The sequence below is a fragment of the Hylobates moloch genome, unplaced genomic scaffold (assembly GCF_009828535.3).
Source record: "Hylobates moloch isolate HMO894 unplaced genomic scaffold, HMol_V3 SCAFFOLD_9, whole genome shotgun sequence".
Classification (NCBI taxonomy): Eukaryota; Metazoa; Chordata; class Mammalia; order Primates; family Hylobatidae; genus Hylobates; species Hylobates moloch.
In genome coordinates this window covers 17,947,854-17,975,066 of record NW_026652284.1, presented here as the reverse complement: position 1 = coordinate 17,975,066, position 27,213 = coordinate 17,947,854, and the positions used below count along the sequence as shown (strand labels likewise).

Sequence of the window (27,213 nt, the reverse complement as noted above, 5' to 3'; positions counted from 1 at the left end):
GCCGCCCTTCAGTGGCCACAGTGGGGACTGCAGGGTTGGCGGGCGGAGGGAGGGTGTGGGCTTCAGGGTTCCTGACTGTTTGCCACTGCGCTGACCAACTTCCCTTCCAGGACATGGAAAATAAAATCAGAAGTACGCTGAACGAGATCTACTTTGGAAAAACAAAGGATATTGTCAACGGGCTGAGGTAATGTACCAGAAAGCACAAGGTTTAGAAGCAGAAAGAGGGATTTGAACCCTGGCTCTGCCAGTTACTAGCTGTGTGGTCTTGGGCCTCGGTGTCCTCATTGGTAGGCTGCAGTGCCCCTCTGCTGGGATGATGATGATGCTGATTTTGGAAAGTAAAATCCTGATGTGTCATCTGCACACTCTGTAGCAGCTGTCGGTCCCTACCTGCACCGTTTGTTTTCTGGGGCATGTTCACCCTTAACAGCCATTGGTGCCCTTGCTCCTGGAGCCTCCTCAGCCCTGCAGTTTGTCAGTCCCCGCTCAGAAATCTCCCCACCCTCCAGCCTGGGCCTAGGGGAGCCATGACACCACATTCTGGGCAGCCCGGCCGCCTCTGGCTGGCCTGCTCTCCAAGACAGCAGAGCACAACATGCAGGCAGGGCCCTCAGCCTGGGCGTTCTCAGGGGGCCCCAGCCTCTCTGACGCCACATGCAGGCAGGGCCCTCAGCCTGGGCGTTCTCAGGGGGCCCCAGCCTCTCTGATGTCCTCTGCTGGGGCTCTGCTGCCAGTGGCCAGTGGCCTGCACCATCCCACCCACCTCGTGCCCTCAGCTCTGCAGTGTCAGCCTGAACAAAAGCTGGGGGCTCTCTGGACCCTCCAGGTCTATAGCGGACAGAGCAGAAGGCAGGCCTCTGACATGAGGCCAGAGCCCAGCTGGGGGCAGTAGACGACTGTGGAGTGAGCACTGGCCTTGGAGTCAGGAGGCCGGGATCTCCCCTAAGCTCTGTCATCCCGAGCTGCATGGCCTCTGGCACTCCTCGCAGAGGCCCTTGTACAGTCGAGGAGGCAGGGTCGGCTGAGATGATGAATCTAGAACACGCTCTGCAGTCCAGCAGCACTGTGTGAGTCGGGCTGTGCTATGCCCTTAGCGGCCAGCCCTCTCACCCACTGCCATGGCGTAGCTCTCACAGCCCAGCCCAGCCCAGACGAGAGGCAGGTTGCAGTCCTGGGGCTGCCCCAGCTCGTGGACTGGGGTGGGCAACAGATTTCAGTCACCTGCTTTACAGTTTTAAAACAGGAGGAGTCCTCTTTGGACCCTTGTCTTCTGATCTCCTGCCCACCTGGGGGAGGCTTGGTCTTCATGACCTGTGACAGGGTCAGAGCCCAGTGGTCCCTGGCGTTAGGCGTGCCACCCGCAGCCACTGCCCGATACACCAAACACACTTTCCCGCCCAGCCAACCTGCAGTCCCCAGGCAGTGGCTGGGAAGTGGGGGAGAGCAGCAGAAGAGCCTGCGGGTGGTGGTGGCGATCCCTGAATACCACGACCACCGCCAGCGTGGGCCTCTGCAGTGGCGATAGCACTCCACAGCGCAGAGCCGCCGCGGCATCCCCCCTTCTGCCTCGTGGGTGTCCCTGAATTTCCTCCTCAGCTGTGGCCCCCTGCGTTCCTGGCTTCTCGTCGTTCTCTTCCCTCCCACTCCACTCATCTTGAACACTCTCTGTAGATCTATTGATGCTATCCCTGACAACCAAAAGTTTAAGCAGTTGCAGAGGGAGCTCTCTCAAGTGCTGACCCAGCGCCAGATCTACATCCAGCCTGATAATTAAGCCGATCCAGGTACCCTGCCTGAGAGCTGCGAGACCGTCCCCACTAAAACAGGACTCACCAACCCGCTGAGACCCTGCCGGTCCAGCTGCTGCTGCGCGGCCATTTAAACCACCACTAACCCCCACGTGTGCTCCCGGCCGGTGCGCAGCCACATTCCCGTGTAGCCTCGGCCCCATGTAACATGGCACCTATCACGTGTGTGTGCTTTCCACTCTGGGTGGAGGCTGAGTGTGGGGAAGACGGCTGATTTTTTGGCTTTTGCTTCTGAAGAAGCCCAGGCCAAGGGACGGATGCTGCCTCTCCAGCAGCAGCCACTTGTGTGCACCGGCCTGACTGTCCCTAGGGCAGGGGTCTGCCTGCCATCCACCCCTGCATGCTTCAGAGGAGCCTCTGATGCTGATGCAGGGATCCCAGAAGCCAAATAAGCCCCCACTCCCCCCGCTCAGTGGCACATTGGCTGTCCAGGGCTAGCTGGCTTGGAAGGGGTGACCTCACTCTCTGATCTCTGCGTCTCTGGGGTTGGAGGGCAGAGTCGGGGCTGGACTACACCCCGGCCGGCTCCGATGCTCTGCTGGAGCTGCCTGGACGCCCAGTACCGACTCGGCCACAACCAGCATAACCTTCCGCCCCTAATGAGCTGCAGCTGTTCCTTTAAACAGGTTACGCTGATGGAAAGGAAAATAGTCTTGCTTGTTGGTAATGGCCAAGAACCATGACTTGAGCTTGTGACAGATCCAGATGTAGGGAAGGAGGCAGCATCCCTGGAGAGCAGGAGGGAAACTTGTTTGTAGAAAGAAGGCATTTGGAACCCTGCCAGCTGGTGCTGCAGAGCCCAGGTCCAGGGGCTCCGCACTGAAGGCCCACCCCAGAAGGGGTGCAGCAGGCTTTCCAAGGTGGAGGTGGGGTCAGGCACTTAGAAAACCAGGCGGAGCTGCTTTTCCGAGGCCGTGGGACTTAAGTGCAGCAGTCTGGTCTGTGTGTGCCAACTTAAGGCCCAAGACTCTGGTCAGCCTCACAATGTGGCCATCAGGCATTTCCATCATGGCACTGAGAAAAAACCCTTTTTAAGATACACCGTGATGGTGCAGTTCCCTGGCCGTCCACCGGGGGTGTCCTGGCATAGAAACCCTGACAGCCAGGTCTGCTCAGGACGACTCCTCCCTCCCACAGAGTCGAGCACTGTCTCCAAGCGCTGATTCGAGGTTGTTTGGCCATGACCTTACCAAGCATTGTCCCTTAAATAAGCCCCCTGCTCCTTCCGCCTTCCACCATTTCACTTCTAACTTCCTGTGTCTAACTTGATTCTGGCTCTGGAACTTTCTCCTACGTGCGGTCCAGCCAAGACCTGGCAGGCTTGGCTCTTCCTTCCCAGAAGGAAGTGACCACCCAGGCTAGGGGTCCTGTACGCTGCTGCTTTGCCCGCCGCGTCTCCCGCTGGCCATGTTGACCTCCCGCTGTGAGCTTGGCAAGAAGCCCCTGGGGAATCAGCTGAGATTTGGAGCCTGAGGGCCGTGGGGGCTGATGCCTTTGGCCGCCGCAGAGCCAGGGACAGTCCCAAGAAGATACTCAGAAACGTGTATTTCCCCAGCATGAACCAAATGTCTGTGTTTCTCCTGGGAATTTTTTCAGTTGTATGCAGCTTGCTTCCAGGTCTTGTCTTACAGCACCTGCTGAGTATTTTGAGGGCTCTTCCTGTGACTTGTAGGGATTCGGTAGCCAGAACTCAATCTGGGTGCTGTTGCTTCTCCTGGGCCCTGCTTCACTTCCATTTGCCTATTTTTGCTTTTGGGGATTGATTTTTCTGATTATTCCTTCCCATGGCTGGTGTGAATCAAACGTGAGAGTCCGGCTGAGTGCACTCTCCGTATAACTCTTCTTGAGCAGCCCTCTACCCACTCTTTCCACTGCTTCTAAACTGTTACAAAACCTACATTTAGGAAGTCCTTGCCTAAACATTATGTTGGGTAAATTTGACAAAATGATTAAAGAATTGCTAGAGGGGCATTCCTCTGAGCCTCAGTTTCCTCATCTGTAAATTGGGTTGATAGCTTTTTTTTTTTTAAGCCTTGACTTCGCTTTTTGTTGTTGTCATTGTAGAGATGGGGGGGGGTCTCACTATGTTGCCCAGGCTGGTCTCGAACTCCTGGCCTTAAATGATCCTCCCGCCTTGGCCTCCCAAAGTGCTGGGATTACAGGCTTGAGCCACCACATCCGGCCGGGTTGATAGTTCAGACTTCCCCAGGATGCCCGTGAGAATTAAATGAGATAATATATGTGATAGGTGTTTTGTAAACTGTGAAATCTCCATAAGCCTTCATTGTTTCTGGCTTTGTTGATGAGCGTCCCCACACATACGTGCATGCGGTCACCCTGAACGTTTCCCTACAAATCCAGAATTTGACAGCAGGGATACCAGGGACACTTGGCTGTCCTGTGCCGCCCTTTGTAATCCAGGCTGAGGGGTTTTCTGGGCCAAGTTAACAGCGGATGGTGCCTCACAGCAGTGGCCTGAAAGCACCTGCTGCATAGGCCATGAACACAGTGTGCTCAGACACGTGGAGACACTGGTTCTTACCCACTCCCAGGGGTGGGATAACGCTGCACCTTGTACTTGTGGGGTGAGGAATGAGGCTCTTCTGCTGGGCAGGGCCTGGGCGAGGGGGAAGCTTTTATAGAGGAACCCGCCTGGCCCCAGAGTCCTCCCCTCTTAGCCCCTGGCCTGAGTCCCCAGCCAGCAACCCAGGGTAGCTGTTCTGAAGCAGAGGGGCTTTGTTGCATTGTGTTTGGAAGCCCAGAAGCCACCTTGTGGCTTAGGGTGACATGGGGGCCTACACACAGAGGAGTGAACTTAGGGTTCTAGGGACTATGGCTGGGTCACCGGTGGCCAGGGGCAGAGATGAGCACCTGTCCCTGTAAGCCATATGCCACCCTCACAGGGCCTGGCAAGGTGCAGAGGGTGCAGGTCTCGGCCATGTGCCCCTTCGCCCCTCTCAGAGGGGCAGATGCCCAGCCCAGTGACCCAGAGCCTCACCCCAGGAGGCGGGTCCATGCAGCAAATCAGCCAAGCACTGGCATGGTGGCCCCCAGGCCTCCACCTCCTCACCAGTCCCTGTTCAATCTGCTGATAACGCCTTTCCTCCCTCGCAGGTCTGTGCAGACTTTTGCAGACAAATCAAAACAAGAAGCTCTGAAGAATGACCTGGTGGAGGCTTTGAAGAGAAAGCAGCAATGCTAAACCTCTGCTTCAGGCTAACCAGACACGCCGTGCACTCGTTAGATTCCTTTCTTAGAAAACTCGTTTTCTGCTCCCTCCTCTCATCCCTTCCCTCCCCGACAGGTCACATAACAGCTGCATCATTGACCGCACAGCGCCATCTCTCCCTGAGAATAAAGCTGATAGCCACCCTCCTCTGGCTCCGAGCCTGCTTCTGCCACACCTCGCTCTCAGTTCTCTCCACATTTCCATAGAGACCGTTGTGGTTTTTGTTCACCCGGGACCCCCGTCTTCCTCCCTGTCCCCCCATTTATAGGCATAAAATCCACTGTCTGCCAGCCTCCCTTCCCTCCCACCTTTTTGTTACATTGGTGTAAAAAATGTAAAACAAAAAAAATTTTATGAACTAACTGTGGTGTGTGAAAGAGAGAAGAAAAACTGGAAATCTTATTCCGTGTGTGTTTGGGAGTTGCTTGGGGTTGGGGGTCGTGGGGACAGGGGACAGCTCCGGGAGCAGAGGTGGCCCTCCGTGCCGTCCTGTGCAGACTGGCCCGTCCCACGGAGGCCGCGGGGTGGGGGCTAGGGGGGGCTGCCGACCGTTCCGCTCTTCCGGCCAGGTGCTTTTCTGTCAATTTCTATGGAATGCAAAAGGAGGTTTTTGTTTTATTTTGTTTTTTTGTAAAGCTTAAGAAAAAAATCATCTTATACTTGAGCCTCCATACTTAAAAAAAGAAAAGAAAAAAAAATCAATAAAAAGAAACTGGGACGCAGTTAGCGCTGGCCTTCTGTGTTCCTTCTCGCCGGCCTCACTTTCCAAGCGCGTGTGGCCGTGGCCGTGCGCTGGCTCCAAGTGGGGACGTGCGTGGGCCCCGCTCACGGCAGCAAGGAAGTGTCCGGTCCCCAGCCCCGCCGCCCTGAAAACACACCAGGTATGTGATAAGGTCCAGGGTCCCTGTCCCTTTCTGCTCTCCGCCGTCGGAGGGCAGAGGCACCAGCACTGTTCTGGCGCCGCCGCACGCACCTCCCCATGCACCACCTGCCACCTTCCCACTGCCTAGTGCAAATGTGAGGCAGCCGAGGCTCAGTTGCAATAACAGCCAAGGCTGTACATGAGCCACAGACTCTGCCTTCTCCCCTCCAAAATGCCCCAGGGAAGATCTGAAGCAGATCTCAAAGTCCCTGCTGAGACCATCCCCCCATCTGTCCGTGGCCAATCAGCAGGCTCCACACCCTGGCCAGTCCACCTGTTGGAGGTCCCTGGGTCTGACGCAGCATCTTTTTTTTTTTTTTTTTTTTTTTCTCTTGTTGCCCAGGCTGGAGTGCAATTGCACAATCTTGGCTCACTGTAACCTCTGCCTCCCAGGTTCAAGCGATTCTCCTGCCTCAGCCTCCTCGGTAGCTGGCATTACAGGCATGTGCCACTATGCCCAGCTAATGTATTTTTAGTAGAGACGGGGTTTCTCCTTGGTCAGGCTGGTCTCGAGCTCCCGATCTCAGGTGACCCACCCGCCTCGGCCTCCCAAAGTACTGGGATTACAGGTGTGAGCCACTGCATTCGGCCGATGCAGTATCTTTATGGAGGTGCAAGTGCTATGGCATACAGACAGCAGAGAAGCCCCTGCCCCCTGAGTTCCTAGTGCCAGGTGGAGAACGCAGGCACACTCCAGCCGTGAGCCATGAGGGGACGCACCCAGCGAGCCATTCCCCGTGGGCACACGGGTGCTGCAGCCTCCCGGGTCATGTTAGCAAGGTGCCTGGCACACAGAAGGGCCCAGTGAGCCGTTCCCCATGGGCACACGGGTGCTGCAGCCTCCCGGGGTCATGTTGGCAACGTGCCTGGCACACAGAAGGGGCTGGAAAAACAAACGTTTTGCTTTTCATTGTTTCATGGTAAAGTTTTATCCAGGACCATTAAGGTAGGTACAGGGGCCACTGCAGTGGGGTCTTGTGGATGAGGGGAGAGAAACTGGGCTCAACTCTGAGTGCAGCAGCACGGGTAGGTGGGGATTAGAGCCAAGGAGCAGAGGGGAGCAGTGAGTGGAAAGTGACTCAGAGGAAACCTCAGGGGTCAGGGGCCTTCTGGCCAAACACAGCTAATAGGATTCTTGCTAAAGACAGGCCAGGGTGACCAGACATCACCTGAGGGCAGGGGTGGAGGATGAGGCCAGGTGCGGTGGCTCACGCCTACAATCCCAGCACTTTAGGAGACCAAGTTGGGAGGATGGCTTGAGCCCAGGGCTTCGAGACTAGCCTGGGCAACATAGACCCCACCTCTACAAAAAATACAAACCAGGCGTGGTGGTGTGCACCTGTGGTCCCAGCTACTTGGGAGGCTGAGTTGGGAGGATCACTTGAGCCTGGGAGGTTGAGGCTGCAGTGAGCCGAGATTGTACCACTGTACTCCAGCCTGGGAGACAGTGAGATCCTGTCTCAAAAAAAAAAATTAAGGATGGCCGCTCTTGTAAAATTGACTTAGCAAGGGATTGCTGAAACTGGGTTTTACAAGGGCACACAGGTGGGCCTAGGGGAAGGTTCAGGAGCCTGACTAAAGTCTGGCCAAGCAAATAATCTTTGGCAGTTGTCACTTCAAGAAGAAACTGGACAAATGGAAAATGCCTTTCCTTGGACACATCAGAGGAACTGAGGTCGAAAGGGAAAAACAGTCACCCCTGAAGTCAGTGAGACAGGCACACCCGGAACGTCACAGCAGAGGCCTGCTGTCCTGCAGCAGAGACTGCTAGGCTGGGAGCTGCTGTGCACGCCAGTGGTGATTCCACAGAACTGCGGAGGTGGAATGGACTGACTCACCTGAGAGTCACCCCTGGAGGCTCAGGCCCGCTCTCCTCTCAGGGGACTTCCCTTCAGGAAACCCACCAGCTGCTCCTTGAGCTGTCACTTTCATCAGCTGTACAATCCTGGAACCAAAAATAATGCTTGAAACCCAGAAATTGTGACTGTGATGTATGCCAGGCCTGATCTTGCTCTGCTATCTAGAATCTTCCACAGGGACCCTCACTACCACTTGGGTTTTTTTATTTGTTTTTGTACAGACGGGGATCTCACCCTGTTGCCCAGGCTGGTCTCAAACTCCTGGCTTCAAGCGATTCCCCCCAGCTTGGTCTCCCAAAGTGCTAGGATTACAGGTGTAAGCCATCACGCCCAGCTAACTTTTGTATTTTTAGTAGAGGCCGGGTTTCACCATGTTGCCCAGGCTGGTCTTGAACTCCTGGCTTCAAGCGATCCACCTGCCTCAGCCTCCCCAAGTGCTGGGATTCCAGGTGTGAGTTGCCTCACCTGGCCAGTGGATCAGTTTAAAGCTTTACCATCTGGGGTAGTTGTGGCTCTGCACCTGGCTGTCACCTGGCACCTCTGGGGTCCCGCCATTCAGCTCTGATGAAAGTCAAGTCAGACAGACAGAAAGGGTGGAAAGTGGTGAAGGTTGTGGCTTTCTCCCCTTCCTCAGCTTCAGGAATGGAAGGCCATGTTGTCTTGGCTGTGGCTTCAAAAACCCTGGAATCCCAGCAAATTTGGGAAGGCGAGGTGGGAGGATCGCTTGAGCTTAGACTTTTGAGAACAGCCTGCTGGGCAACATGGCGAAACCCCATCTCTACCAAAAATACAAAAGTCAGCCGGGCATGGTGGCATTCAAGTGGGAGGATCACTTGAGCCCAGGAGGTGGAGGCTGCAGTAAGCCAAGATCGTACCACTGCACTCCAGCCTGGGTGACGGAGTGACTCTGTCTCAAAACAAAAACAAAAAACCAGGTTTGATAACCAATGGGACCTTGGGGCTCAGAGAGCCAGGGAGGGCGTGGGGTCTAGTGCTGAGCACAGGGCTGCCAGGACCATCCCTTCTGCTTTGCTGGACAATGCCACCAGCTAAGCAACCAGCTTTTCTGTCCCATCCCATCCCCGGAACCTGAGGAAGCGAAGCAGCGTGTGTGCACAGCACTGGGCCAGGCACTGCGCATGTCACTTCCCCATACAGTGTCTCATTCAACAGGTAAAACAGAACCTGCCAAGGCGGGGACCTCTGGGGGTGCCTGGCCCAGCCTCATGCTCCATGTGGGCATCCTAAGGGAGCCAGCCCTTCCTGGACAAGGGCAACTGGTAAGTGTGGTTCCATTTCCTTGACCACACCAAAATGTCCACACTTTCCCCTTCAGGCCACACCTGGAGATGAGCATCCTGCCATCCCATGACCTACAGGAAGGAGCAGGAGGTGTAAGCCAGGGAGAAGGGGAAGCCACCTGCGGAGGTGTTTAACTTGGTAACATGTTTGCCCACCATCAGCAAACATGGCCCCATCAGTATGGCAGAATCCCATTGATGAGATTCACCTTCATTGTAATTTTTTAAATTTTTGTAGAGATGGGGTCTTGCTATGTTGCCCAAGCTGGTCTTGAACTCCTTGGCTCAAGTGATCCTTCTGCCTCAGCCTCCCAAAGTGCTGGGATTCCAGGTGTGAACTACCGTGCCCGGCCTTGGCCCTTCTCTTTGGGAGGAACCTGGGGGAGGTTCCAGGCATTGGTAAGCCCCCTGATGACAAGCAAATATAGCCATTGTTTATTTACCAGGCACTTACTGTGTGCCAGGTGCCGGGACACAAGCCTCCGTGCTCATCTTGATCGCGGCTATGTTCTGAGGCAGATGGTGTTATTGGTCTCATGGGATGAAGAAACGGCTTCAGATGTCTGCTCAAGTCACAAGGCTCACAGTGGCTGGGGCACACTTGGAGCTCAGTGTGCAGGACACAAAGTCTGTGCTCCCCACCACCTGCCTCCAGCATCTGAATGTCACCAGCTCCTACAACAGTGCTCCAGGGACCCAGGCCACCAAGTTCTTCCAGCCCCAACAGTTTGAATCCTACTTGGGGTGCTGGAATGAGGCCTCCAAGGGAGAGGAGACAAGTTTGGATGAGCTGCAAGCCAGGTGCTCTGAGGGTAGGGGCTGTATCGCCTCCATCATACAGGGCACTCCCCAGGGGGAGGGGCCATGTCTTCCCCATCAGATTGGAGGCCTCCTGAGGAATGAACCATAGCTCCTGCCTGAAAGTGCTATCAGCCCAAAAGCTGGTGTTTCCCAGGAGGAAGGGATTATGTCACCCCATCAGAAAAGGGCTGCCAGGCAGGGGCTATGTTATCCCATCTCACTCTTCCTCACCCGGCCCCAGTTCAGGACTACACTTGGGGCTCATGTGGCCATACTGTGCCCCCAGATCTTCAGGCTGAAAGGGCACCCACTGGTCCCAGGTAACTGGTGTGGAGCCAGGTCCCAGACCCAGGTGGAGCGAGATATCTGGCTGGCACCTGAGGCAGGCACAGGCCAGGGCAAGCTGGGGCTTGGGGCCTGGGGGTAACTTAACCTGAAATCTCGGCAGGGCCAGAGGCTCAGGAAAGTCGCTGTTCAGGATGGTGAGAAGGGAGCCTGGGTCCAGCAGGGTTCGGGCCACTCCTGAGGGTGAGGCTGAACTGCCACGAGCCATGGGCCCCCAGCAAGGATGGAGGAAGGGGACACGGGTCGCCAATGTTGGCCAGGTATGGGGTGGCTCCTGGAGCTGGAGGGCCTCGTGTTGCTGCTGCTCCTAGCTGGGCAAGTTGCTCAATTGCACTGAGCCTGTTTTCCCATCTGTAAAATGGCCATAAGAATACTCCCATCTTGGCCAGGCGCGGTGGCACACCTGTAATCCCAGCACTTTGGGAGGCTGAGGCAAGCAGATCACCTGAGGTCAGGAGTTCGAGACCAGCCTGGCCAACATGGTGAAACCCCGTCTCTACTAAAAATACAAAAATTAGCTGAGTGTGGCGGCAGGCACCTGTAATCCCAGCTACTCGGGAGGTTGAGGCAGGAGAATCGCTTGAACCCGGGAGGCAGAGGTTGCAGTGAGCTGAGATCACGCCATTGCACTCCAGCCTGGGCGACAGAGCAAGACTCTGTGTCAAAAAAAAATAAAAACTCCCCCATCTCAGAGCTGGCTGTGAAGATGGGGAGATCTCGCGCACTGATGGCAGGCGGCGCAGCCCACACATAGCAAGTGTGAAACTAACAGCCGCATGCCAGATGGCATCCTGGGCTCCCTGGGTAGCCCCTAGGACAGGGCAAGGGAGACTGGCCCTCTCTGCCCACCTGGGTCTCAGAGGTGTGCCTTGCCTCCTCTCTCTAGCAAAAGGCTCTTTCCCTGACCAAACCCCATCACCTGCTGCTGGGCTGCTACTGGGTGTGCCCCAGGACCTTGTCCTTGGCACTGGTGTGGCTTTCAAGGCTCCTTGTAAGCAGCCGAGACACCCACCTCCAGGCCTCTGTACCTGCCTCTCCCTTTTCCTGAATTGCCCTCCCCTCTGCCTTCAAGATCCAGCTCAAAGGCCACTCCTCTGAGAAGTCTTCCCTGATTGACCCTCCTGGGGCTGGTCTCATCTGCTCATTTCCTGACCTTTCTACCGTCTGGTCATGGTAACCATCTCCTCTCCCGGAAGGCAGGGCCTTGGAGCTGGTTCACCACAGCCCCGGTGTCTGACACAGCAAAGGCCGAGTGGAGGGCTGCGCTCACCAAGGATCCGCAGCACCAGGACGGCCATGGCGCCGTTTCCCTTCTCCGGGGCTGGGAAGGGAAGATTCTAAAGGCAAGGCTCACTCTAGGGCGCAGCGTCTCTCCCCAAGACTACCCCACCAGATGCCCCAGGTCCCTGGTTCTGGTTTTCCACAGCTAGGGTTGGGTGTGTGGGGTGAGATCAGGCCAGCAAGGTGGGGAGCTGGCGTCTCTGTGCTCCAGGCACCTGAGGGTCATGACCCCCAGGAAAGTGGATTCAGAACAGAGTCTGGAGCCAGGCGTGGTGGTGCATCTGTAGTCCCAGCTCCTCGGAAGGCTGAGCAGGAGGATCCCTGGAACCTAGGAGTTCGAGGCTGCAGTGAGCTATGATCGCACCACTGTACTCCAGCCTGGGCTAAAAAACTTAAAAAATAAAACAAACAGGGTCTGGACAATACTGAGTTTGCGGGTCCAGGAAGCACTTGGGGCTCAGCCCTGCCCTCCTCTCCACTCTCCCACCTTGCTTCTGTACCCACCACTTCTTCCTCCTGCCTTCAATCCTCTTTCCCTCTGATATCTCCCGCTCATCCCTCTGACCTATCACCTCCTCCAGGAGGCTCTCCCTGATCTCCAAGGAGATCTGGTTGCTCCTCTTCTCCAACTAAAAGTCCTCAAAACTAACCTTTATTGAGCCCTTACTATGTGCCAGATCTGGGGCTAAACTCCATAATGTCAGCATCTTACGTAATCCTTGAAAGGACACAGGAAATGACAGTACTGTCCATTTCACAGATGAGGTAAGCTAGGCACCGAGGAACTGCGATGCAGAACCCAGATCCAACAGAACCTTAACCATTTTGCTTCTTCCTGAACACCAACGGGCAGGCTCCTTGTGGGGAGTCACTCTCCCTGCTATGTTCCCACAGTGAGGTGTGGGGCCTGTTAGGAGAGGGCCCAGAGAAGCAGGCTATAGAAACCAGAGGCCCCAGGAGGCTGGGCCAGGGCTGCAGGCAGATGCGGTCCCCTCTGCTCGGCTCATCCTGAATCCCCATCCACATCCTCTGCTGGTCCCCAGAGCAGCCCCGATCCCTCAGCACCTTGGGGAAGGAGCAACAGAAGCAGGTCTTGTGGGGAGGTACCGTTTCCTCGGTTATCTTTTTTATTTTTTTGAGACGGAGTCTCGCTCTGTCACCCAGGCTGGAGTGCAGTGGTGCGATCTCAGCTCACTGCAACCTCTGTCTCCTAGGTTCAAACAATTCTCCTGCCTCAGCCTCCCAAGTAGCTGGGACTACAGATGTGTGCCACCACACCTGGCTAATTTTTGTATTTTTAGTAGAGACGGGGTTTCACCATGTTGGCCAGGCTGGTCTCAAACTACAGACGTCAAGTGGTCCACCCGCTTTGGCCTCCCAAAGTGCTAGGATTACAGGTGTGAGCCACCGCGCCTGGCCTGTTTACTCGGTTGTCTGGAGTTGACAGGACAGTCCTGAGTCCAGCAGGCTGTGGCTGTGGCCCCTGGGGTGAGTAGGCAGAATGAGGTAGGTGGTAGGAGGGGCAGCCTCACTGTCTCCTGAGAGGCCCTGGGGTCTCTGCTCCAGCCCCGGCCTCGAGGCTTCAGGGTCTACCTGAAGGTGTGTTCCGGGGGGGATGGTTCGGTCCATGGAGGATCCAGAGGCCACCCACAGGCTGATGCAGGGCCGCGGTACCATCACTGTCCACACCTCCCCCTGCCTGGTGTGGCATCCGGTGGTGCCTGTCCTCCTGCGCTCAGCCTGGCTCTGGTCAGCTGGGGAGGAGGAGGGGCTCAAGCTCCGAGGTGGCGGTGCTGCGCCTGTACACCAGGAACTGGATGGAGATCTGGGGGTGCTGCTGTTAAGGCCAAGCTGAGCAGAGACTGGGTTGGACCTGCCCCTGGGGGCCCTCGACTCCTGGGAGTTGCCTCCCTCTCCCCTCCCTCCCACCCCCACGCTGCAGGTGGGAAGGGCCAGCCATAACCTCCCAGCCTCTACCTTAGCTGTGCCCTCCACTCAGAACGCCTGCCCGGCTCCTCAAGCCCAACCAAGCTCCATCTGTCCCCAAGCCTGGCACCGACTTCTCCCTCCCATGGGCAGCCTCCCTTGACCCTAGCCCAGGATCTTCGCTTCCTCTCACCCTGTGGCATCCTGGAGCCTTCCAGGTGGCTGGGCCATTTTGGGGCACCAGAGCCTAAACTTTCACCTCCCCCTGCGCCCAGCAGGGACTTAGCAAATATTAAAACAAACGCCATGTTTCTGTTCTCCCAAATGAGACCCAGGTAATGCTCTGTCCAGCCATTCCGCAAACACTTCCTGAGCCCTCACTGAAAACGGGGTCCTGTGGGGAGTGTTTCCAGATACCTTGTCTTACACAATATCCTGACGAGACGGCGGCTGTTAACTGAGGTGAAGACACAGCAGCACAGAGAGGTTGACAGTGTGCCCTGTGTCACACAGCTAGGAAGCAGGGGAGGAGCCAGGATTTGAACCCAGGTTTGTCTGACCAAGTCATGTGTGTCTCCACACTCCAGCTTTCGTCTGCACAGCCTGGAACATTCCTCTCCTGCCTTAGCCTGACTAACTTCTTCTCTGTCAAGTCACAGGTTCAATGAGACTTATAGGGGCTTTTGCTGCCCCTCTAACCAGGACAGTCCCTGGCTAGACGCTCTTGTCGTTTTTCTCTGCAGCACTTGGTGCCACTGCAATGAAGTAATTCTTTGATGATAATGTTGTGTCCTCTCTGCACCTCGCTGGGCTGTAAGCTTCTGAGGCACTCATGGCTGTTCTTGCTCACTCATGGCTCCAGGGTCCAGCTGGGTGCCCGGCACACAGGAGGTGTGCACGACTGAGTGAACGGATGGAGGGAGGGAGGGAGGGACAGATGAAGGGAGGAAGAGATGGATGAGTGCTGACGCTTTGTGCAGGCAGGGGCTTCCTTGCCCACACCCCACCATCTGCCCCACACGCCCTGAAGGATACAATGGTGTCCAGCAGCAGCACGCCCAGGCTGCCCACAAGCCAGGGCAGGTGGTGCAGCAGGTAGCTGCCCTCACTCTGGCCCTCCTCGGGGTTTTTTAGCAGCACGCTCAGCCCATACAGCGTGTTCCCCAGCATCACCAGCGCGAACAGTGAGTAGGAGATCCCCTGGGTGGACTTCCGGAGGAACTGGGGCAGGAGGAATTCAGGTCAGAGACCTCGAACAGGCCTCTTGTCACTCCGGATTGTAACTGTCCACATGTCCACCTGCCCCACCACAGTGCACCTGCTCTGAGCCAGTCTTTCCCTGGGTGCCCAGGGACATGGGCCCGACACACAGAAGAGCCTCCTCCCACCCACAGATAAGCCCTCCCAGGCCCCTGCCCAGGTCCACAGGAGACTGTGGCTGTGCCAGGCCTGCTGGCCCCACGCCACCCTGCATTGCACCCCTAGCTCTAGCTGCCCAGCAAGCCTCCCCTCCCTGACTCCCCAGCTTCTCCTCTCCCCTCAGGCCTCCAAGCTCAGTCCCTCACCTTCCTGACCTCCCACTCCAAGACACACATGGGTCTCTTGTAGCCTGGCTGGCAGGCCACACCACGCCCATTTTCCAGAAGCAGAAATGGAGGCTCGGAGATTGGATTAACTTGCCCAAGCCAACAGCGGGAGTAGCCCAGACTTTCTGAACCAAGGCTCCTATGCTGTGCTACTCCTTAGCCCAGAGGGCCCAGGTGGCCAGGCCGGCTCTCCTCTACTTGCCCCCACCCAGCCCCTGCTGGAGGCTCACGTTGGTGTGGATCTGAGGTAGCCGGGAGAGCAGGTACAACACGCTGGAGATGGAGCCGATGACGAAACCAATGATTTCCTGCTGGGTGAAGGGCTGTGGAGAAGAAGGGGGCACTTGGTGTCTCGTAGGTGCCAGAAGTGATCCCCCACCCCACTTAGCGCCCACAAGGCTGTGCAGGGAGAGCCCCGGGGATGAGCCAGCCTCCATCCCTTTGACCGCCACTCCCACGCCTCACCTTGCTGCCTGGTTCCACGGACAGGAGCGCCCGCCCCCGGAAGGCTTTCCTTGGGGCAGCCACGGGCCCAGCAGCGCTCAGCAGCGGTGTCGTGCACGCCATCCCCATGAGGAACAACAACACGGAGTTGATGGGGGCTGACACTGCACATGAGGCAGGAGGGAAGCTGAGGTTAGATGGCTGAGTGGCAGCGGGGGGGTGCTAAGTCCTGGCCTTGCCCCTCAGGGACTGTGTGACCTTGGGCAAGTGACCTAACCTCTCTGAGCTTTCATTCTTCATCTGTCGAATGGGTACAACAACAGTACCCTTCTCCTAGAGTTATAAAGGTGAAACGCTGAGGGCAGGGAGGTCAGGAGGGGGTTACATGAAGCAGAAATGCTGATGAGACAACTTCCTCCCCAGGTCCCTCCCCGTGTCCGTATAGCCTCAAGCTGACCTTGTCTCCTGCTCCTCCTGAAGGCTGGGGCAGAGGCAGCCTGTGTGACTTGCCCTCGTTTCCCCAGCTCCAAGCCCAGGGCCGGACACAGAGGAGGAGCTGGAGCTGTGTCTGCGGAATGAGCCCCTGGGTGAGAGGAACCGGCCTGTGGTCTGGGCCAGGATGCACTCACTGCCCTCAAGCCTCTATCTTGGCCAATTAAGGCTCAGGCTCTTAGATAAGGCCCGGGGAAGCCTTTCCGAGGTTTGGGTTATCACCCAGCCATGGGAAACCCGCTTCCTCCCACACGCCAGGCGCCCCCCTGCACCGCCCCCTGCTGCTGGTAGAGCATCTGACAGAGAGCGATTCCTGTACTCACACAGAGAGGGGCGTTTCCTGAACTTGTAGTAAAAGTACAGCGTCAGCATCACCAGGTCTGCCAAGACGTAATACACAGCCGTGTAGGTCTGTAAGAGACGCAGGGGGCCCAGGGGTTGGCGCAGTCCCAGGATCTGAGACCACGCCCCGGCAGCCCTCTGTCATGTCCCAGCTGGGTGACCCTGACCAAGTCACTTCGCCTCTCTGAGCTTCTGTTTCCCTATCTGGCAAGGAAGAGCTCCCAGTTCCCACCTGGCAGAATGACAGAAGAGGTGGGCGAAAGACCCAGGAAGGGAACTAGCCCAGGAGGGGCCAATGAGCTGGTGGTGGTCAGCGCTAGCAGTCAGGACAAAGCGGGACTCCGCGGTGAAGTGATGGCTCTGGTTAGGCCTGACACCAGGGCAGTCAGAACTTTCTGGTCCCACGTGGGAAGGCAATGCCTTCCTGACTGGGAGCCCCAGCTCCGCCTGCCCACAGGAGCAGGACGGCATCTGGACCTCCCATGGAAAAACTCCCTTTCTCCTTGAGGGGCCCACCCTCTGAAAGCTTCGCCAGCACTCCAGCACCCTGGACGTGGAAGACCCCGAAACCTTCCTGTTAAGACGTGCTCATATTGCAGATGGGGAAACTGAGGCTCAGAGAAGAGCAGTGATCTGCCCACGGTCACAGTTTGGCAGACAGAAGGATGGGGCCCTCACACAAGATGGAATGACGGAATGACGGGTCAGGGTTCTGGAGACCAGGCGGGCCAAGGAGCCTGGCATCTCGTCAGGCAACCCTGCAGGGTGAGGCAGGGTTAGGGGTAGCGCCACCCTGCCCGGGTACCGGCCCACCTGCAGGGGCAGCTGGTCAGCAAGGAAGGAGCCGATGAGGTTGCAGGAGTCTCCGCCAATCCAGCCCAGGAGGAACCACAGGGACAGCGCCTGGTCCATGTTGCCCGTCTTGTAGGCTTTGATGAACTGGCTGTGGAAGAGGAAGAGGAAGAGGAGGGGACGCATGCTCAGGCCACCTTACAGGCGATGCCGCCTTACAGGGGACACCGCCCAGAGGAGACGACCACAGGGGAGCGAGGCGGCGATGGAGAGGAAGTGGCCTGGCGGCCCATCCATGGGCGGGGTCCTCAGGAGCCTTCTCGGCCCTTTGGAGGCATCCCCTGGGGAATCCCTTCTAAGCCGAGGGCTCTGCGGCTGTGCATCTTTCCAGGGAAAGACCCAGCCTCACTCAGATTCTCCTCCACCACACCGTGGGGTCTCCAGTGGGGATCTGGGGCTTAAGTAGGGTCCTGAAGTTTTGTGTTGGGCCCTGAGAACCGCTGCATAGAACCCTGGATCCTTTCTCCTGTGGATGCAGGGAAGGGCATCGCAACAAGAACAGTGCTGGGGAAGGGACGCGCGGGCCGAAGGCCTGGGCACGGCGGGTCTCCAGGAGCAGCTGTAGCCAAGACAGGCAGAACCCCAGCCCGGTTCTCTTTAGAGGGTAACAGAGAAGGGCGGGGCTGAGGCGCCTGGAGCTCCACTATCAAGGTGGTGGGCTTTTGGTCCCCTGGCTGTTTTCCCAAAGGTCCCTGGTGCTGGGACCCTCTTAGGACTTCTGGCCAGGTGTGGGTACGAGGCCAAAGCTGGTGGTGGCACTGAGGCCCAGGGCAGTTCTGAGCCCTCTGCATGTGTGTTGACTCATTCTGTCCTCAAGACACCTGTGCCGTCCAGTCTACCACGATGACCTCCTCACTGGGCCTGGAGGAAGCTGTGCCACACCGCTCGGATTCAACCCCTACCTAAGCCTCCGGTCTTGCTCTTAACCATTATACATACTGCCATTTACTGTTCCAGTTTCTCTTTAACCACCTGCATGCATGAAGGAAAATAGAAAGAATCTAAATGGTGGCCAGACACGGTGGCTCATACCTGCAATCCCAACACTTTGGGAGGTTGAGGAGGGTGGATCACTTGAGGCCAGAAGTTCGAGACCAGCCTGGCCAACATGGTGAAACCCCATCTCTACCAAAAATACAAAAATCAGCCAGGCATGGTGGCGCATGCCTGTAATCCCAGCTATTCAGGAGGCCAAGGGATGAGAATTGCTTGAACCCAGGAGGTGGAGGTTGCAGTAAGCCGAGATCACACCACTGCACTCCAGCCTGGACAACAGAGCAAGACCCTGTCTCAAAAAAGAAAATAAAAAGAAAACAAAGAAACTAAGTAACTAAATGGCAGCTCATCCCATCCATTATCCAAGCCAGAAACTAAGAAATGGGCACTGGCTGGGTTCTTCCCACAGCCAGTCCTTTCACCTGCCTCCCTCAGCCTCCTAACAAGCCTCCCTCCTTTCAGAAATCTTTCATGCTCCCTTTAAGAAATCTTTCTAAAACCCCCATCTCAGCCAGGAGCAGTGGCTCATGCCTATAATCCCAATACTTTGGAGGCTGGGCGTGGTAGCTCACACCTATAATCCTGGCACTTCAGGAGGCTGAGGCAAGAGAATCACTTGAGCCTAGAGGTTCAAGACCAGCCTGGGCAACACAGCAAGACCCCATCTCCACCAAAAAAAAAAAAATATTAGCCAAATGTGGGGTGGGGACGTGCGGTCCCAGCTACTCAGGAGGCTGAGGTGGGAGGATCACTTGAGCCCAAGAGGTTGAGGCTGCAGTGAGTTATGAATGCACCACTGCACTTCAGCCTGGATGACACAGTGAGACCTTGTCTCAAAAAAAAAAATTGTCTTTAATAACAAATAAAAAACTGAAACCCCAGTGTCACCAAAAACTGCCAGAGCCTTCCAGTGCTCTTGGACAAAGACCCCCATTCTGCGAGGGGGCCCCTGCAAGGCCCCAGGCTCGCCACCCCAGGATGGCTCTCTCTTCCTCCCAGCTCTGGTCTCAGATGTCCCGCCCGCCCCTCCTCAGGCCCAGAGGCCTCGGAGTCATCTTTCTCGTCTCAGAAAATGTCGGTTCCTCCTCTGCGCCTCCCCTGACACGTGCTCCGCTGGCATCTTCTCCTTCCTCCTTTGTAACACTTGACATCCCCGTCCCTCCCAGATTCACTCAAGTTTCCTGAGGGCAGGGGGAGTGACTAGCATAGGCCCGGCACTGAGAAGGCCCTTAATCAAGGTTTATCCCATGGCCCTTACAGTAAAGCTCCTCCTAAGATGCTATGACTCGATTTGTCTTCATCAATTGCAGGAAAGTGATTCTGTTTTTGCAATGAGATGTGTGTCCACACACCCCCCCCCCCCCGGGGGGGAAAGAGAGGAACGGCCTAAAAAAAAAAAAAAAAAAAAAAAAAAAAGAAGGTATAAGGATAAATCTTTGTTATCTGCATTTGGCAGTGGTTTCTTAGATATGACACCAAAACCACAAGAAACAAAAGAGAAAAAATAAACTGGACATCATCAAAATTTAAAATTTTTATGCTTCAAAGGACACCATCAAGAAAGTGAAAAAAGATGGTCGAGCGGGGTGGTTCACGGCTGTAATCTCAGCGCTTTGGGAAGCTGAAGCGGACAGATCACCTGAGATCAGGAGTTTGAGACCAGCCTGGCCAAGATGGTGAAACTCTGTGTCTACTAAAAATACAAAAATAGCTGGGTGTGGTAGGAGGCACCTGTAGTCCCAGCTACTCAGGAGTACTCTCTCAGAGTGAGACCTTGTCTCAAAAAGGAAAGAGACGGAGACTCTCTCTTGTCCCCCAGGCTGGAGTGCAGTGGTGCGATCCTGGCTCACTGCAGCCTCTGCCTAGTGGGCTCAAGCAATTCCCCTGCCTCAGCCTCCTGAGTAGCTGGGACCACAGGCACGCGCCACTACACCCCGCTAATTTTTGTATTTTTAGTAGAGATGGAGTTTCACCATGTTGGCCAGGCTGGTCTTGAACTCCTGCCCTCAGGCGATCTGCCCGCCTTAGCCTCCCAAAGTGCTAGCATTACAGGCGTGAGCCACTGCACCCGGCAAAAAAAAATAAATAAATAAAAATAAAAATAAAAAAACGTGAATGTGCATAGCAACATTAATCATAATAGCTACAAAGTAGAAACAACCCAATGTCCATCAATGGATGAATGGATAACAAAATGCGCTATACACAGAGTAAAACAGTATTTGGCCACAAAAAGGACTGAACTACTGATCTGATACATGCTATGACATGGATGAATCTTGAAGACATTATGTTAAGTGAAAGAAGCCAATCACAACAGGTCCTGTGTGATTCCATTTGTATGAATCATGAAATGTCCAGAAAAGGCAAATCAAGAGTCAGAAAGTAGACTAGTGGCTGGCAGGGACTGATAGGTTCCGGGAGAAATGAAGAATGACTGTTGATGGGCACGGGTTTCCATTTGGGCTAACAAAAATGTCCTAAAATTAGTTGTGACAGTTGCACAACTCTGTGGCTATACTAAAACCAATGACTTGTACACTGAATGGGTTAACTGCATGAAATGCAAATTTTTTCCCAATAAAGCTGTTAAAACAATGTCAAGCCCCGATCAAACCCTTGTCTTTATCCCTTAGGATAAAGAGCACATTTCTTAGGAGCAGAGCATGCCGCTTAGGCCATAGGGCCTTTGATGACTCCTGTGACCTCACCTCTCCCTTCCCTGACCCCCACACACTCTGTCCACCATATAAACGCAGCTGCCCCTTCTCTGTACATCTGCTGCTTCCTCTGCCTGAACTGCTCTTCCACACTCAGCCCCTGGCTCTCACCCCTCAATGCTTTCCTATCCTCGGCTTTTAGCCTAGAGGCCAACACCTCCAACTCCCTTCTTGTTTTTAATTTTTTTTTTTTGGTAGAGATGGCGGGGGGGGTCTCACTATGTTGGCCAGGCTGGTCTCGAACTCCCGACCTCAAGTGATCTTCCTGCCTCGGCCTCCCAAGGTGCTGGGACTACAGGCGTGAGCCACTGTGCCTGGCCTCCAAGTCCTTCCTGACTGTAATCTTCTTCCGCCTCTGCAGATCAGGTGGGTGTCCCTCTTCTGTGCTTCATGTAATGAAATAATAGCAGTGTCACCACTGACAGCTTTCAGGCTTGTGCAAACATTGTGTGAAGGCCCTGAGTGGGCAGCGCTCCCTACATACCCTCATGCCATCTTCATAGCAACCGTCTAGTTAGGTAACAATATTTCCATGACACAAGCAAGGAAACTAAGGCTCAGAGCAGTGAGGTGACACGCCCAGGTCAGGATGCTCTTGACCCCTGTGCAGCGTGTCCTCGCTCTCTGATCATGGCAGCGGCCACGCAATGTTGTGTTCACTGCTGCTATCTGCACCACCAGACTGTCAAAGTCTGGAGGACAGAGGTTGTGTTTGATGCATCCCAGCCCTCCCACTCTCCCGCCCCATCTCTGACCAGCTGTGTGACCTAAAGCAACTTGCTTAACTTCTCTGGGTTTTGGATCCCTCATCTATAAAATAGATGGATGGTAACTGTTCCTATTTCACAAGGTTGTTGTCAGGATTAAATGAGGTAGAAATATGGCAAGTGCTTAGAAGCAAGCCAAGTATATGGTGGGCACTCAATAAACTGTTGCAAAGGTGATGATCTCTGCATCAGCACTGCCCAGCACTAGGTCTGACCTGTGGTAGCGATCAGTGCAGGTCCCTGTCAAGGGAGCACACCCAGCCTCTAGTCTGGAGAGTCCCGTGGCCCACCACACAACTCCTCGCTGAGGAGTAGCTGGAGCCACTGTCACAAACCCACAGCCCTGCCCCAGTCCTGCCACCAAGACACTACTCACGGGAAGGTAGATGCAGCAAAGCAGAGAATGGAGATCAGGCCCAGGCCCACGCTGGCCTCGTCCCAGCCGTCCTGGGCACATTCACCCAACACATCCCATATCCACTGGATGGAGCCATTGGGGCAGCTGGAGAAGTTGTGGGAGCCCAGTTTCTTCCAAACCATGGCTGTGGAGGAGGGGCCCCCGGCCAGGCAGGGCTGCACCAGAGGGAGGGCGCTGGTGTTCTGAGGCCAGCAAGGGTTCTACGGGGAGGAAGAGAGGAGGCTTTCAGCACTGGGAGGTCCAGGTCCTATTCATGGTCATCCCAAACTAAGCTCATCCCAGCCTTTTCACCAGGCTCCTGGCCCTGAACCAGAGAAGGGCAAAGACATAATCTTCACCCACCAGGATCCAATCAGCCCCCGGGTACACAGATCACAACAAACACACGCCAACTACAGACACATGCAGGCAGCGTGCTGGATCTGCAGAATGGACGGGTGTGTTCAAATCCCTGCTTCACCACCCATTCATGCTAGACTTCGGGCAAAGACTCAGCCTTTCTGTGCCTGAGCCCTCTCATCTGTAAATGGGGTCATCACAGTGCTGCCTCCCACATACAGCTGTTGTGTGGGTTCAGTGAGTTCATACACAGTGTGTTGAACTGAGCCCTCGATGTTACCTTTTCCTATGACTCTTGAACACTTAGGGTGTTCCTAATTTCTTATTATTGTAAATTACTTTGTAAGGATCTGCTGAGGCCAGGCCCATCAAGTTCATCTAATTTAAAGCAGGTTGTAGCCACGAGAGATGGCTCATGCCTGTAATCCCCACACTTTGGGAGACCAAGGTGGGAGGACAGCTTGAGCCCAAGAGACTGAGACCAGCCTGGTAGCCTGGGCAACATAACAAGACCCCATCTCAAAAAAAAGAGGTGACAGAGCGAGACTCCCTCTTAAAAAAAAAAAAAAAAAAAAAGAAAAGAAATACAAAAATTAGCCAAACATGGTGGTATGCACCTCTGGTCCCAGCTACTCAGGAGGCTGAGGTGGGAGGATCACTTGAGCCCAGGGGGTAGAGGCTATAGAGAGCCATGATCTCACCAATGCACTCCAGCCTGGATGACAGAGCAAGACCCTGTGTCAAAACAACAACAACAAAATAAGGGCTGCACACTGTGCCAGCACTCTAGGAGGCTGAGGTGGGAAAGATTACTTGAGCCCAGGAGTTCGAGAACAGCCTGGGCAACACTGTCTCTATGAAAAATTCAAAAATTAGCCAGGTGTGGTGGCACACGCTTGTAGTCCCAGCTAGCTACTCAGGAGGCTGAGGTGGAAGAACTGCTGGAGCCCAGGAGGTGGAGGTTGCACAGCAAGCCATGATCGTGCCACTGGACTCCAGCCTGGGCGACAGAGCCGGACTCTGTCTTAAAAGAAAAAACACACACACACACACACAAACCATAAAGCCGGCTGCCCCACGCAGATGAGGCAAGTGGAGAAGAGGAGCAAGGGATCCCCGGGGTTGCATGAGTGACAAGGACTCAAGTTTGGGACGCTGCAGCCTGTATTCTCCCAGGAGCTCACAGAGTGTGGGGGACGCCTACCAGCAGGGAGTCCACAACCACCTCCCCAGTCACACCGACAAAGCCAGAATATGGCTGATCGCAAGGGTGGGCAGGGCAGACCTCTCCCAGTACCCGGGCACCCTGGACAGTGAGTAGAGCAGTCATTGCCTGCGTGACACCTTAGAGGAGGGAGGGAAAGTGAGGCTCGGCTGGGCCATCTCCATCAGTGATCGGCACCACAGCTTGGACCAGTGAGCCAAGCATCCTGCATACATTCATGTTGCATCTTCACAGCAACTATGAAGTGGGGACCACTGATATCCACAAGGAGCCTGATCCAGAGTGCGGAAGTGATGTGCCAGCAGCACCCAGCCAGGAAGCTACAGAATCAAACCCAAGACTCAGACCTACACCCCTGCTCATGGCCACCTGCCACACTGCCCGCCTCAGGTGCATCTGTCACCAGCGAAGCAGAAGCCTTCTGTGGCTCCCTAGCAAGCAGACGCAGAGAGAGAGAGAGAGAGAGAGAGAGAGACAGAGATGCCTCTGTGGTGTGGCATGACTGCACAGCCAGAAAGTGGGCTTCCTCTTTTCTCCCTGTGCTCAGAGGGGATTTCCTCATCCGGGGCGGGGGGGTGGGGGGGGCTGTCTCTAGCTGCCTTCATTCCCACTTGTGTCAGGAGGCCTGGGCTCCCCAGCTAGTCCCTGGCTGGCCCCACGGAACTGCTGAGGACACAGAGACCAGGGAACACCAGGAGGGAAAGGAAGTGAGTCAACACCTCCTCTCAGGAAGCCGTAGACCCTCAGCCCTAATGTGACTTGCTGTGGGCAGAGGCCCTGGACCTGAAGGTAAGGGTGCCCCAGGTCACTGTCAGCCCAGCTCACTGGACTACCTCCAGGGCCTGGCACAGGCAGGGAGGCTGAAAGCCTCTTCCCTGTGTCTTCGTGGCCCACCTGGGGGACCATCAGCACAGCTGATGTTGGAAACCTTCACCTGATGCCCCATCTCCGGCCCCTGAAAGGCCACTCCAAATTAACACCGGTTCAGGTGTGGCCGGGCGCAGTGGTTCACACCTGTAATCTCAGCACTTTGGGAGGCCAAGGCAGTTGGATCACTTGAGCTCAAGAGCTGGAGAACAGCCTGGCCAACATGGTGAAACCCCATCTCTATCAAAAATACAAAAGTTAGCCAGGAGTGGTGGGTGCGTGCCTATAATCTCACCTACTCAGGAGGCTGAGGCAGGAGAATCATTTGAACCCAGGAGGCAGAGGTTGCAGTGAGCTGAGATCGCGCCATTGCACTCCAACTGGGTGACAGAGCAAGACTCTGTCTCGAAAATAAAACAAAACACAAACTATCAAAAAACCCATATAGTCCAGGTGAGAACTACACGTTTGCAATGCCAAAGGCATTTCAAATCAAGTCATGTTCTCAGCCACCACTCCCAACTGGGCTGCACCCCCACACCCCCTTGCAGAGTGAACACAAGGCTGCAGCTCATCCACTGCCATCCTCACCACTCCCCAGCAAGGTTGGGTATACTGTGCTCATTTGACAGGTGAGGCTGAGTGGCCTTGGAAGTGAACTAACCTGCCTGAGCCTGTCTATAAAATGGGGCTAATGACACTCACTCCTTGGGGCAGCTGTCCTGACTAAATGCACATAAAGCTCTCAGCCCTGTGCCTGACAACACATGGCAGCGACTGTTTTCAGGATGAGAGTCCAGCATCTCAACCACCTTGGGGACTCTCTCACTTCCCCCTTTCCCCAGGTTAGGGAGGAAATGAAACGGACACATCTCAGCATGTGTGTGTTGGGGGGTTGTCTTGAGGAAGGTACCTTGGTTTATGGACCCTGCGGCCTCTCTCTCCTTTCCATGCTGGAAATGGCATCTCCTGCCACACCCAGACTCCTCTCCCTGATCCCAAGCTGAGTCAGGGATGCTTCAGGCACATGATCACAGCCAATCATGTGTCCACCTTTGTCTACAGGATGAAGTCCAAATTACCTGAGGCTAGGCCTCAAGTTACTCTAAGAACTGCCCTCCCAACCTTATCTCCTGCCTCCTGACCCACGTCTTCAGTCATTTCACGTCTCCAGGCTTCTGCACGTGCCATCTCTTCCCCTAGAAGTGTCCTGCTCCCCTTCAAGGGCCTGGTCATGAGATAAGAAGACTCACTTCTGAATTGCCCTTTCAAAGATGCCCATGAGAGCTGGCTGGACAAGACCCTCCACCTCCTCCTCTCCCCTTGTCCACACACCTGAAGAAAGCTACCACCGTCCTCTGCAACCAGTGTCCTTGAAACATACTCACCCCACCCTGGGTTGTGCATTTCTTATTCTCCAGGTGTAAACACACCTAGAGGTTCAGCAAATGTTGAGAGACAGAGAAAGAGAGAGGTAGAGAGAAAGACAGAGTGAAGAAGACAGGAAACGGGTGAGGAAAGGAGAATGGGGGAAGAGTGAGAAGAGGAAGGAAGGGAGAAAGTTAGGAAGGGGAGAAAGCTGTGAGCTCGAACAGCCCAGGGTTGAGGAGAAAAGCACTCTGGAACAGACCTGCCCAATGCCTACCAGCCTGGAACTCAAGTGAGCTTCGTAGTTCTCATCTGAAAAGTAGGGGAGTAATGCAATACCCACCACCTAGGCTGACTGCAGAGTTAAAAGAGACAATCCAGGCCAAGCGATTACAAGGGTGCCTGGCACTGGCACTCAACACCAACAACCCAAAATGACTATTACTTGTTCTCACTGTAGCCCCTCCAGCGTCCGGGCACACAGGCGCCTTCAGTAAGCGTTGATTAGACATGACCTGTGACCCCGGCCCGGGACCCCTCACACTTCCAGCCTCAGACTCTCCGTGCACACGTTTGAAACCTACCCTAAACACGGCGTGGGAGGAGGCAGTGTGGGCCCTTGTCCCTGCAGACCTGGGGAGAATGTGGAGGGAGGAGCGTCCCGGCTTGGGCCTACCACCCACTCCAGGCCTCGGCGTCCTCCGCCACAGCTCCCTCCTGGTGACTCAGCCAGGCGCGGGCCGCCTGTTTGGAAGGATAATGATAGGACAGCTGCTGGGGCCAGCGCCGCGAGGGCCTCTCGCCCGGCCGGCCCGGGAAAAACGAAGCCATCAGACGCCAAGGCGCCGGTCGGCCACGACAGGGGGTGAAAGGAGACCCGGCCCCAACTCCTGGCCAGGCCAGCTGGAGAGGCCGCGCTGGTCGCCCTAGAGGTGGGGGGCCACGGGCTGCAGACTCCCGAGGGCCACCCAGTCCCGGCCCGGAGCCTCGTCCCAGGATATCGCGCAATAAGGAGGGCGCAGGAGCCCGGACAGTCCAGCGACCGGAGGAGAGGGCTGGAAGGACGTGGCAGGGAAGCCCAGGAGCCCCGACCCCCCAGCCGTGGAGTTTGCCACCTGCCCCGCGCCGGCTCACCACGTCCAGATCCGCCGCCAGGGCCCAGCTTTTGGGTCAGGGCCCGCTGGGTCAGCTGACCTCGCGCCACCGCCCCGCCCCGGGAACCGCAGGCCCCGCCCCCACGCCGCGCGCTGGACTGACCGGGCCTGGAGGCCCCGCTAGGGCCGCGCCTAGTGTCCCCGCCCCCAGCTGCCTCCGCGCTCCGC

General features: G+C 55.7%; 2 protein-coding genes and 1 long non-coding RNA gene across 7 annotated transcripts in view; 1 reads left to right on the top strand and 2 right to left on the bottom strand.

Annotated features, from left to right (window-relative positions):
- Positions 1 to 5,186, top strand: part of CAPZB (capping actin protein of muscle Z-line subunit beta) — a 146,531-nt gene extending 141,345 nt beyond the window's left edge. For 2 of the 3 annotated variants that reach the window (XM_032759135.2, XM_032759133.2), the window contains exons 8-9: positions 111 to 187; positions 4,926 to 5,186. In XM_032759135.2, the coding sequence (XP_032615026.1) occupies positions 111 to 187; positions 4,926 to 5,013 (165 nt within the window). In that variant the 3' untranslated portion in view covers positions 5,014 to 5,186. Of the gene's footprint in view, positions 1 to 110; positions 188 to 1,674; positions 1,788 to 4,925 lie in introns of all 3 variants that reach the window. The other variant, XM_032759132.2, reaches the window with a different exon arrangement.
- Positions 5,187 to 5,624: 438 nt separating this feature from the next.
- On the bottom strand, positions 5,625 to 10,954 carry LOC131384190 (uncharacterized). The gene is made up of 3 exons (XR_009214795.1): positions 9,577 to 10,954; positions 7,801 to 7,907; positions 5,625 to 5,906 (listed from the first exon to the last, which is right to left on the bottom strand). It is a non-coding gene; the product is annotated as an uncharacterized LOC131384190 (long non-coding RNA).
- Positions 10,955 to 11,008: 54 nt separating this feature from the next.
- On the bottom strand, positions 11,009 to 27,207 carry SLC66A1 (solute carrier family 66 member 1). 3 transcript variants are annotated; one of them, XM_032759139.2, is made up of 9 exons: positions 27,026 to 27,207; positions 26,476 to 26,635; positions 22,051 to 22,292; positions 17,153 to 17,282; positions 16,321 to 16,408; positions 15,527 to 15,669; positions 15,292 to 15,384; positions 14,511 to 14,696; positions 11,009 to 13,374 (listed from the first exon to the last, which is right to left on the bottom strand). In XM_032759139.2, exons 3-9 carry the CDS (start codon positions 22,212 to 22,214, stop codon positions 13,300 to 13,302), a joined length of 879 nt encoding a protein of 292 aa, XP_032615030.1. In that variant the 5' UTR covers positions 22,215 to 22,292; positions 26,476 to 26,635; positions 27,026 to 27,207; the 3' UTR covers positions 11,009 to 13,299. The 3 variants fall into 3 exon arrangements, with proteins under 3 accessions (XP_032615030.1, XP_058299790.1, XP_058299791.1); XM_058443807.1 differs by having other exon boundaries at positions 26,476 to 27,207; XM_058443808.1 differs by lacking the exon at positions 26,476 to 26,635.
- Positions 27,208 to 27,213: the final 6 nt, after the last annotated feature.